At 30.6% G+C, this 12,828-nt stretch overlaps 1 protein-coding gene across 1 annotated transcript; it reads left to right on the forward strand.

Moving 5' to 3' along the window:
• The first annotated feature begins 9,335 nt into the window (after positions 1 to 9,335).
• Positions 9,336 to 12,476, forward strand: LOC110653485 (probable LRR receptor-like serine/threonine-protein kinase At3g47570). The gene is made up of 2 exons (XM_058141661.1): positions 9,336 to 12,024; positions 12,361 to 12,476. Exons 1-2 carry the CDS (start codon positions 9,336 to 9,338, stop codon positions 12,474 to 12,476), a joined length of 2,805 nt encoding a protein of 934 aa, XP_057997644.1.
• Positions 12,477 to 12,828: the final 352 nt, after the last annotated feature.

Here is a 12,828-nt window from a genome sequence, read left to right on the forward strand (position 1 = left end):
TTATATTTTTCATTTGTTTTTTCCTTTTTTCCTTTAAAAATTAAATCAAATCAATTAAATTTATTTCTTTTTCAATTCAACCCAAACATAAGCAAATTATCTAGTAAACACAATAACAATTTCATTAATAAAAATTTTAATAAAATAATTTTTTCAATAAATAATTATTAATTAATTTGATAAAAGAAATTAAAAATTTGAGAGAGGGAAAGAAAGAGTAGAGAGAAGAGATAAAATTGTGATTTTTTTTTTTAAAGAGATGGATAACATAATAATTTCTCTTATTTTTACTTGAAAATCTGATTCTATAGGTTGAAGGGAATTGAAATAAAATAAAATTTTTCATTGATGTAAATTAAAATTGATGGACAAAAATAAGATAAAACCTTAAATTGAAGAACTATGAATGAAATTAACCCTACGAATATCTCCATCTTGTAGATAAAAAAAGGGAAATTTTATTATTTAGTTTTTGTATTTTAAAAAAATTAACTACTTTGTCTTTGTAATTTGAAAAATATACTATTTAGTCCCTTCGTTAAATTTTATGTTAGTTAACATCAGTTAAACTATTATTTAACTTTTTTATTTTCAAGAAATTAATTAGTTGATCTCTATATGTTAAAAATACTATTATTTATTTCTTTATTTTAGTAGAACTAATTAGTTAGTCTTTATATTTTAAAAAATATATTTCTATATTAAAAATAAAAATTTTATTGTGTGGATAATAAATCTGAATTTACAATTGATTTTCAATAGAAAAAATATAAAAAAATAATATTTAAGAAATTAAATAAAATTATATTTAAATAATTTAAAAAAATATATATAAATTTAGATTTAGTCTCCTAATAACAAAATTTCTATTTCTCCTTTGATTAAAATCCAAGCAAGAAGAAAGGGTAACAATTCACCTATTCAATAGGCTGCTAGTGTGACTTGTTCTATTAGCTCCACATTTAATTTCTTTTAGTCAGAACTATATTCATTTAACTGTTAATTTCACCATGCAATGTTAAAATTAATTTTAATATTTTTTTAGGGAAAAAAATGAAATTCATAGATCAGAAATCAAAGAGTCGTTACATGCAAATCAAAATTTCTTTTTATTGATATATAAATTTTGTTTTTAATACTTTTTTTATCAATTGATTCCTCTTTTTATTTTATTTTTCATTTTTATTATATTATTTTTAAATTTTTTTAATTATAAAAAATAATAGATAAATATAAAAATATTATAAGTAATATTTAAACTGGTAAAAATATTCAGTCTTATATATATATATATATACACACACATATATATTAATAATTTTTCTTAGTGTTTGAACTGGATATTTAGTGTGTATTTACGTATAAGTTAAAAAGTTAAAATTTGTTTTTTTTATAAAAAAGTATCATATTGTTTGTAAAAAATTATAATATTATTGTCATGACCCAACCTATGGGCGGATCGCTAGGACACAGGCCCTAAAGTCTCTCTACGAGACTCGTTGTAAGCCTAACTATTTCTCAACCCAATCCTAAGGCTCATTCGGGTTCAATTTCAAGAATTCAACTGAATAGAGTCCGGCCATAAAATGGACCATTTAATGGAGAGTTTTTGACTCGCCGGACCTGTAAACACAATATATAATAAACTGGGGAGCTCAGCTCACCCTCCACATAATCAAATGTCATAAAAATAAATGGGAGCTCGGCTCCCTCATCCAATCCAACCATACATGCATTTAATAAGTTTACAAGTCTAACATGGCAATTATATTACAGACCCAATCAAATAAATATTTCTAACACATGAGTAAATAGAAATTATACAATATCATAACATAAATAGGCAACCTGCAAGGGATGGAAACAGGTTAAAACTAAAAAATAAACCTTCTGTATCCTGAAGAAAAAAAAAAGGTAAGCAGAGTGGCGTTAAACACGAGAGTAAAAGATCAATTTTAACCATAATCTCTATAGCTATCTAAAGCTAATGCACCATATAAAGTGAAATGCAACATCTAAAAGAACGGAAGCGTGAAAAACACAAGTTTATACCATTGAATTCAAAAATTTTCACCTAGGGTCACATGCATCATGCAAGATTTATTTTTATCTATTTGATTTCAATGATAAATAACATATTAAAACTCTTTTAATATGTTTTTGGATCTGTATTTGCTATTTAAGATTTTAAAATTAATCAGATTAATTTTAGAATCCTAGATTAAATCAAGAACAAACACACTAACCTCTTGATGCACTGCAGTGTATTTGCGCCTTTGAGATTCGTCTTTAGGACACCAAGAACACCTATGGCAGCCCTTGACCAGCTTCTAAAGCTTTTTCTATTATTTAGAAAATCAAGTTACGCCTTTTAAGAGATTAAGGATGTAAACAAGACACTAGAAACAATTGATGGTGTTCTTAATTCAAGAGATTGTTTGCTAATCTCTTGGATTGATTAAAGAAGAAGAAGAAGAGAATAATGAGAGCTTCTATGTGGCGGCACCAAGGGAGTGGCTGCGGCTTGTGTTTTATTTTTTTTTTATAACAACACTTAAATAGCTAGGTTAACACATTAAACCCTTGCCACATGTCACCCTTTGATTGGTTCTAGGTTTAATTGACCCAATCACATTGTGCCAAGTGTAAAACCTATATTTAATCTTGATTTTAATCATCTTATATGATTAAAAGACATTTGTAAGCTTATGTGTAATGCCATGTGTCACCATCTCATGGTGCCACATGTCACTCTATGAAATGACCAAAATACCCCTGTGTCTTAATTTTGTGTTCTCAACCCAAAATAATTATTTTTCTTCTAATCAATATATATCAAATATAAATTAATTAATTAATCTTTATTAATTAATTTCTCATTAATTAAATTCATATTTAAACACTTTAAATATAAATTTAACTTATACTGTACATCCAATAATCCAGATTTAGTTTCAAGTCATGCTAGGGACTTTGCAATCTAATTGCAAACCAAACCTATTTAATTAATCAATTAAACTCTTTAATTAATTAATTAAATCATATTTAATTAGGTGATAACTTGTGTATGTGTATGACTTACTAGGCTCATCACTAATTGGCAATGAGACATGATATCAACTCTTAATATCATCAGAACTCTTTCTTACCATAAATGATTTCTCTAAATCATTTTATACACCTCATAGACCATGGTTAACACCTAGAATGAACCTATAATCATATATTACCATGCACTAGAATCTCTCTATTATAAAATCCCAACTCATGCTGGAGTCATGGTTTATGTCAAATTCCATTTGCTATGAATATTATATTCTCTTTTAATTTGATTCTTCATTAAAAGATTTTCTCATCGAAACTCTTTTACGATTAAATCTATACATCTGGCCAGAACTTGAAACATCAAGAATAATTAAATGAACATAGGATTTTATCTCTATTTACTTAGAGGAACAGATTCCATCTTGATCAACACCTACCTCCATATATAACTAGTAGGAGCCAACACATGCCCATATACCCATACACAGTACAAGTATGAAAACAGTATCAAACTCAAACTACCTATATACAAGATAAGCGTGCTATCTCGGTCCAAAGACTATATGCCTTGATATGATTTATGACAAAACATTGACAAGAGTAAACTCTATGTGCTTGTCATAAGTGTCACTGGTTAAACTTACTTATCATTTATAAGTACCTATCATATTTGTCATATGGAATGAGACTCACCATTCTATCTTAATTATATCTCATATAAATAACTTGGGAACAAACATGAATACAATCTTTACGGATAAGTCATGTCCTTATTATGAAGTATCCTCGATTGTGAACCTATTTATGATACTTTGTGCTAAAAATAATGTCACTCATATTCTTAACAACTTAAGAATAATATTTCTAACAAAATATCAATGGACATTTTCTATTATACATAAATATATTATGTAAACGGAAAAGTGGAAAAGCCTTTTATCAATAAAAATATGTACAAGATACATACTAAATGATATGCTCTAGGGCATACTACTAACAATATCATCATAATTTTCATATCATAACAACAAAAAGGTAATTTGGAGCACTCACACACTCGATAATGTCAAACAATACATATATGGGAGTTAATTCCCTATACAACCCTCTTAATCTAACATCTGCCAGCGAAGATCTCAAGCCAAACTTTCGCTTAATAAACCAAATACGAGGTCCCGGCGAATCTCTCAAGCCGTGTCTACCCTGAAGGACCGGGTCCCAATGAGTATCCCTCAAGTCGTATCTACCCGTCCTGTTCATATCCAACACCATACCACACGCACGCTGACGCACGCACACTGCTCCAAATTATCACAAACAACACCCATGGCAATTTATCAATTAAGAATGCAATATAAAATGTGCCTAGTGTTTAACTACATAGATATATACATATAAGTGATGCATAAGCATATCTGAACATATAATAATATTGAAATTATAATTAAAATTAATATTTTACTCACAGACATAACTACAGTCACTGTGGCGGCTGGGCGGAGGAGGAAGGCTGTCCCAGCTCACCTGATAATTTTATTACAATTATTTAATACATTTTACTCAATACAAGTTGAGAAAAGACCAAAGATGTCCTAAGTCGTGCTGAAAATCCGGCAGAGTTTTCCCTATACCTAGGACCTACCCAACTTGCAAAAGGGCTTAAAAAGCACTGCTATATCCACAAACCATATACCAACAACTCAATCACATCACACAGCCCCTCCTGGGCCCATCCAGACAGTCATCAATCACAATATGTAAAATTACAGTTTAGTCTTTATAATTGACTCTTTTGTAAAAACTACCCAAATAAGCTCTAAAAATTCTAAAACTTTGCCCCGCGGTCCTTAGCAATATTACTAAACTAATGCAAAAGGAATTATAATTTTCTAAGCTACCACGAATATTTTATGAATTTTTAATCCAATTCAAGCACTAGACAATTAAGAAAAAGTAAGGTTCGGGTTTATCTATGCCGATTCCGGCCAGGGCGCTCGAGACATCGACAGCGGTGGGTATGCATGCGTAGGAAATTTACAAACTCGGCCAACCGTTGAATTTCCACGAATTGAAGGTACCTACACGAAGCCCATAACACGGGGGTTAGTACATAATTTTTACTGAATTTTCTAAGCTCATTTAGTGCTCGAAAAAACACTACGAAGTTTCGTGGGACCCACCGAAAAACGGTGTTGAAAAATTTTGAAATTTATATTGTCACGAAGTTCTCGACGAGTGGAGCTCTCCGGTACTCTTAGTTTTCTCGTGGGGTTTACGGTTTGTGAGAAATCTGGCCCAAAAATCGAAATGGGCTAAAACTTTCCGGACGAAAATTGGGCAAACTGCTCCATGGATTTTAGTGTTCTTTGTGTCTATGGAAAGCTTTCGAGGTGTAGATGTGTTTTGGCACAAGACCCAGCTCAAACGGAGGCCGGATTGGCCAAATTTTGGCTGGGAAGCCGAAATAGTGCGCTGCTCGCTGGGTGATTTTTGCACGCCTTTTCCGGCGTTTTAGGCAGCTGCCGGCGAGGGAGAGGAGCTGAGGTGGTGCGCCGGCTAGGGGAGGAGGGCTGGGTGGCGGCTGGCTAGCGTGGGGAGGAGGGAGGAGAGAGAAAATGGGAGAGAGAGAAAGAGGGACGGAAACGCGCGGGGAGAAAGGAAAAATAAGAAGAAGGCCAGTCCGATTCAATCGGTCCAATCCGGCCAGGTTCGATTCTGTCAATCCGATTCATGATACAAAATTTTGAATACTTAATCTGCCTTGGGACCGAAACGAGGCCCAAAAATTTCAAAAAAAATTCTAGAAAACTCAAAAAAATTCGTAAAGTCCAAATGTATTTTTAGTTTTGTCACGTGGTCTTTAAATTAATTTTTAAAAATCATCAAATTTTTATATTTTCGAAAAATCGAACTCGATTTCTAAAATCCGAAAAATTTAAATAATTTTCTAAAATTTAAATAAAATAAAATATTAATATTTACCTACAAAATAATAAATTTAAAAATTAGGGGTGTTACAATTATTTTTGTGTGTTTATAGCTAAAATTAATTAAATTTAATTTAAAATTATTTTTTAATATTTTCTAATTAATATATTTAAAATAATATTTTTCTCAACAATAACTTTATTAACAATGCCAAACAAGCTCTTTAGCGTTTAAAGTAGCTAATAACGAATTGATATCCAACAATTATTTCATTAGTATTTAGTGAAATTTGTAAATTAGTTATTGATAGTTTATTTCAATATTAATCAATATTATATAATTTTTAATTTTTTATAAATTAAATATTAATCAATAATTTTGTTAATTGATCAAATGAACATTAAAAAAATATTTATTTTTATATTTTTTGATCAATTAAATTTATTGTCTCTAATTACAAGTCCATAATTATAATAATTTAATATTTTAAATTTTTTAATAATATTAAAATATTCTCAATATTAAAAAAAAAAACTTGCAATATGATCAAATCACAGTGGATAGGGAATAAGTAGGGGAGAGCAATTTTCGGTTTAAACCGAAAAATCGAACAGAACCGAGTCAATTCGGTTCAATTAATTCGGTTTTAAAATTCAATCGGTTCGGTTTGATTTATAATTTTTGATAATTTCTGTTAATTGGTTCGGTTCGGTTATTTTTATAAAAAATAAAAAAAAATTGAACCGAACTGAAATTATTAATATATATATCAAGGAAATCAAAGAAATCGAACCGAATTGTAAGATTTAGGTTTAATCGATTTAAAATCGAACCGAACCCAGTTGGAAATCAAATGCTTAATTTATAAATTTCAGTTTGATCGGTTTAAAATCGAACCGAACAAATATTTATCAATTTAGTTCGATTCAATTTTCTCTTATTAATCGATTTGGTTCGATTTTTAAAATTTTTTTATTTTTGATTTTTAATTTTATCGATTGATTCGATTGAACCGAACCGACTTACACCCTTAGGAATAAGCTTCCCGTTCCTATCAATATTCTAAGTCGTCATTATCAAATATGAATTTTCAAGGCATTTGTTATCAGTGATTTGAGATTGACCATTATCGTGCCTCTCACGCGACCCGATGCCCAAGCAAAGAGCATAAATGTAGTTCGAAAATTATAAAACCCAATAATTTTTTTAAGAAAAATCTTTTTTGCAAACTTTTGAATTGCAATTTTTATCCAAAAATTCATTAAATCACTTTCATGATTTTTTTCAGAATTTTCAAAAAAAAATTATATACCTTTTAAATTTTTTAATTCTATCTTATACTATAAAATTCAATTTAACCCCAAATGTTTTAATTCCTACTAATTCTATCTTATCATTAACAAAACTACTACCTCACTGACGAAGATAACACGTAGGCTACTATGACATGCCAACAATGGAGTATAATTAGTAAAAATTGAAAATTAGCCACCACGAAATGCGTAATTAGTAAAAATTGAAAAATATAAAATTTAATTGATAATTTAATTAATATATGATATAATTAAAAAAAATGAAAAGTACAAATTTTTTTTTAGTAATTTCTTTTAAAATTATTAAATTTTAAAATAAAAATTGTTAAATATAAATACATTTTATGTAAATATTTTTGATGGGTAATTTACACATTACTATCCTAGCATAATTTAAAGACTAAAAAATAAATATTTGTTAAATATTTACTATAAAAATTATATATTTTTTATTAAAATATATACAATTAAGTCTCTAAAACTAATTAAGGTCGATTATATAAATTATTTTTTGTCATTCAATTATGTTTGAAACCAATTGCATAAGGATATAATTTTTTTTGTTATTACTTCCTATTTTAGGGTCTTTCCTTTTAATTTTATTTTTTTTTTCACCACTATTTTTATCACATTTTTAACCTAAATCGAATTTTTAATTAACTCTCAATTTTAAAAGTAATATGAAATCTTACATAAATTAAAATGGATTGGAAAAAATTATATCCGTATTTAAAAATTATTAATTAAACCCTATAACTTTTTAATTTTTGTAAATTATACTATACTGCAACGTGATGTGATATTTAACATGCTATCTCTGTGACATCTAGCGTAGCTCTCTGTCAATGAAATAATGATTTTATTAATGATAAGATAAAATTAATGAAAATTAAAAAAATTATAATTTAATTAATAATTTTTATAATATAAAATAGAATTACAAAAATTTAAAAAGTATAGAAATTTTTTGGCGATTATTTTTTCCTTTTCATATTCATAATATTTACGCACAGAAAACATTTGAGGTCGATATAATTATTTTAAATGAAAAAACCATCAGTTGCCCTACCAAATACCATCTACACTATTGTTATTAATAATATTATTATTATTTGATATATATTTAGCGTGGTTGTAAAAATTGAACTGAACCAATTGATGGGATGAATTTAATTAGAAATTAAACTTGATCTGATTCGTTTCACTTACAGACTTTAATTTCAACAAAATCAATGGCAAGTAAATTGGCCAAATAACCGAAAAATTGATTGACCAGTAACCCAACTAAATTAAAAAAAAAAAAATTATGAAATGGAACGTGCATGCTGGGACTTGTACTTGTGACCTGAGAGCGCCACTTGTGCCCAAAGATTATTATTATTATTATTATTATTATTATTATTATTATTATTATTATTATCATTGTTACATAAGATTTTTTCTATTTAGCGTGTTCCATAGCAACATTTATTTTTCATTGGTACACATAAATTTATTATTATAAAATTTTAATTTTAAGCATTTCTTTGTTATAAACAATTAAATATTATTATTTAAAAGTTTAATTAACAATCCCTAATCTCCATTTTTCTCTCTTTTTTCTTTTGATTCTATTTAATAATAATTTTTAAAATAATATTTAATGTTGTAATCAGAATTAAAATTTTATTTTTTTTATTTGTACTGTTTTAATAACATTGAGCGTCTCTATCTTGAGGAGGGGATGAACAATATTATTTAATTTATTTTCAAGTTTGATTTAATGCAGGCTTGAAAAATTCAAAGGGAAAGAAAATAACAAGTATCATAAAAAAAAAAAAGATGCAAATAATTGAGCTGAGAGGACCAAATGACTGATTGACCTTGACTTAGAAATTTCAACAGTGAGCTGGACTAAATGACTAATTGACCTTGACTTAGAAAACAACCAAAAAAAAAAAAAAAAGATAAATTGTTTCTGTATCCTATATGTCATTTAATTATTTAAACATCCTAGCTTCTTTATCTCACTTTTGAACTCACCCAGCAATTCTACCCTCTTTACATGAAATGAAGTTTGATGAGCCCAACCATTATACACTTGTGTATCAAGTGTTTCTTTTCTTCTCTATTAACTTGGTATGCCTGCAACTGCAAGTCAATGCGTCATCAGAAAAAGAGACTGATCATCTTGCTCTGCTAAAATTCAAACAAGGGATAACCAGTGATCCACATGGTATCTTCAACTCATGGAATGATCCTCTCCATTTCTGCAACTGGACTGGAATCACATGTGGTCGCCGCCATCAAAGGGTCACCTCCTTGGTCTTAGTTGGGCAGAATCTGGTTGGATCTATATCACCACATATTGGCAACCTCAGTTTTCTCAGGTTGATCAACCTCGAAAGCAACACCTTCCGTGGTGAAATTCCACGGCAAGTTGGAAACTTATTTCGACTTCAAGAATTTGATCTCGGAAATAATTCATTACGAGGCGAAATTCCACTCAATTTGAGTCGCTGCTTCCAACTCAAGATTATTTATTTACCGTGGAATAATCTCATCGGAAAAATCCCAGCAGAACTTTGCTCTCTGAGAAAGCTACAGATGATTCGACTTGGTACTAACAATCTGACAGGAGAAATTCCACCTTCACTAGGCAACCATTCATCACTTACAATATTTACTGCTCCGTTTAATAATTTAGAGGGAAGTATTCCAAACGAAATGGGTCAATTAAAAAGCTTGAAGCATGTCAACGTTGGAGTTAATAGATTATCAGGTATAATCTCTCCATCTCTTTTCAACATCACATCTTTGAGTACTCTGGTCGTTGAATCCAACCAACTTAATGGGAGTCTACCTGACAACATTTGCTTCACTCTCCCAAATCTTCAAACTTTTGCACTCGGCAAAAACTATTTCTCTGGCCCAGTCCCAAATTCGTTGTCCAACGCATCCCATCTTGAAGTATTTGATATCTCTGATAACAATTTTGTGGGACAAGTTCCCTCTAATCTTGGAAATTTACAGAGTCTCTCATGGCTGAACTTCGAGATCAATAATCTTGGAAGTAATTCATCGAATGACTTGCTTTTCTTGACCTCCTTGACAAACTGTAGTAATCTGGAAATGTTTTCTATTTACGGAAACAAATTTGGAGGTGTCTTACCAGGCTCTGTAGCGAATTTTTCAACTGGGCTTATTGAATTATATATGGGAGAAAATGAAATCACTGGAATTATTCCTGCGGCAATGGAGAATCTTGTCAACTTAATTACATTGCATATGAATGAAAACCTTTTCACAGGTTTCATCCCATCTCAGCTTGGAAAGCTTCAAAAGCTACAATCATTATTTTTAAGCTACAATCAATTGTCAGGTCAAATTCCGTCCTCCATTGGTAACCTCACTCAATTATCTCGTGTATTGCTGTCTGGAAACAAATTGGAAGGAAGCATTCCTTCAAGTATTAGAAATTGCCAACATTTATATGCTGTACATATTGCAGAAAATAGACTCAGCGGAGAGTTACCTGAGGAAGTTTTAGGTCTTCCTTCTTTATCAAAAAAGCTAAACTTATCTCTAAACTCTTTGACTGGGAACTTACCAACAGAAGTGGGAAAGCTTAAAAATGTAAATACACTAGATGTCTCAGAAAACAATCTTTCAGGTGAAATTCCTAAAGCCATTGGAGATTGCTTGAGCCTAGAAAATCTAAATATGCAAGGAAATTTTTTCCAAGGAACCATCCCTTCATCTTTAGCTTCCCTTAAAGGCCTTCTATATTTAGATTTTTCACGAAACAACTTGTCAGGACAAATTCCAAAAGATCTCCAAGAAATCCCTCAGCTCCAATACTTGAATCTTTCTTTCAATGATCTTGAGGGAGAGGTACCAGAAAGAGGAGTATTTGTTAATGTCAGTGCATTATCACTGATTGGGAATAACAAGCTTTGCGGTGGTGTCCCAGAACTTGGTTTGCCAAAATGCCCCACCAGAATCTTGAAGAAAGTGAAATCCCATATTCTTAAGCTAGTGGTTGCAATTGCTTGTGTGGTTCCAACTGTGCTTTCGATTCTGATCTTTTTTCTTATTCTCTGGATGAGAAAATCAAGCAGCAACCCTTCTTTTGCGCCCTTAGAAATGAACCACCTTTTAAAGGTATCTTATAAAGACCTTTATCAAGGAACGGATGGATTCTCTTCTAGCAAGTTAATTGGATCAGGTGGCTTTAGCTCTGTGTATAAAGGATTTCTACCTCAAATCCAAACACCAGTAGCTGTTAAGGTCCTCAACCTCGAGCAAACGGGTGCCATTAAGAGCTTCATGGCTGAATGCAATTCGCTGGGGAATATAAGGCATCGAAATCTTGTTAAGCTCGTAACATGTTGCTCCAGCTTAGATTACAAATCAAATGCATTCAAGGCTTTAATTTTTGAATATATGGGGAATGGAAGCCTGGAAAAGTGGCTGCATCCATGTGAAGAAGGTGAAAATCAGAAAAGAAGCTTGAACCTTCTTCAAAGACTTAATATCGCCATTGATGTAGCATCAGCATTGCATTATCTACATGACCTCTGTGGAAAGCCTATCATTCATTGTGACCTGAAACCCAGCAATGTTCTTCTTGATGATGACATGGTTGCTCATGTAAGTGATTTTGGTCTAGCAAAACTCTTCTCAATCAACAGCAATTTATCTCTGAGTCAAATCAGCACAACTAGAATCAATGGAACCGTTGGTTATGTTGCTCCAGGTAATTAACAACTATATAAGCATCTTCCTCAATTTTTCTTCTTTTTCTTCTAATTCTGCTTCTTCTTCTTCCCTTAATAGTCTTTTCTTTTTTATCCTTTTATCATTTAAACAAAAATTGATATGTTTTTCAGGACCACCGTTCTATATCCCATCTCAAGCCACATTCAGTTCCATATAAATTCCCCCTGAGGAGTTATATGCTCAATAAAATTTAACTTTCACCTATACCTGCTCTAATCAAGACCTGTTTTCCCAGTTTGTTAATTTATTGTTAGTCAACAAATGATGAACTTATTATTGCCATATTAATTTGATTACTTTTACATACATGTAGAATATGGAATGAGAGGCATAGCATCGAAAGAAGGAGATGTTTATAGTTATGGAATTCTTGTGCTAGAGATGTTCTCAGAAAGAAGACCAACTGATGAAATGTTTAAAGAGGAATAAATCTCCATAATTTTGTAAAGGCAGCATTGCCAAAAAGACTTCTACAAATTGTGGATCCAACCCTTCTCCCTAAAGAAATAGCAAATGAAGAATGTGATGATGATGCCACAATGGAAGCAGAAGAAACCAATCACCATGAGAACTTGAGCCAGGTTACAACAAATCTGACACAATGCCTAGTTTCAATGCTTGAAATTGGAGTTGCATGTTCAATGGAATCACCAACGGAACGAATGAATATGGCTGATGTCATGAACAAGTTGCATTTGATGAAGAAAACTTTTCTGAATATTCAGATGGAGGGTGATTGAGAGGTAATTCTACGACTTAACTTCCTATTTTTTTTTTTTTA

The sequence above is a fragment of the Hevea brasiliensis genome, unplaced genomic scaffold, assembly GCF_030052815.1.
Source record: "Hevea brasiliensis isolate MT/VB/25A 57/8 unplaced genomic scaffold, ASM3005281v1 Scaf179, whole genome shotgun sequence".
Classification (NCBI taxonomy): domain Eukaryota; kingdom Viridiplantae; phylum Streptophyta; class Magnoliopsida; order Malpighiales; family Euphorbiaceae; genus Hevea; species Hevea brasiliensis.

What these genes read in the sequence shown, in the direction of transcription:
- LOC110653485 (XM_058141661.1), top strand. Translation starts at nt 9,336, where the DNA reads ATGAAGTTTGATGAGCCCAACCATTATACACTTGTGTATCAAGTGTTT. An exon ending in CGTTGGTTATGTTGCTCCAG is followed by an intron (nt 12,025 to 12,360) that starts GTAATTAACAAC and finishes ACATACATGTAG; the next exon opens with AATATGGAATGAGAGGCATA.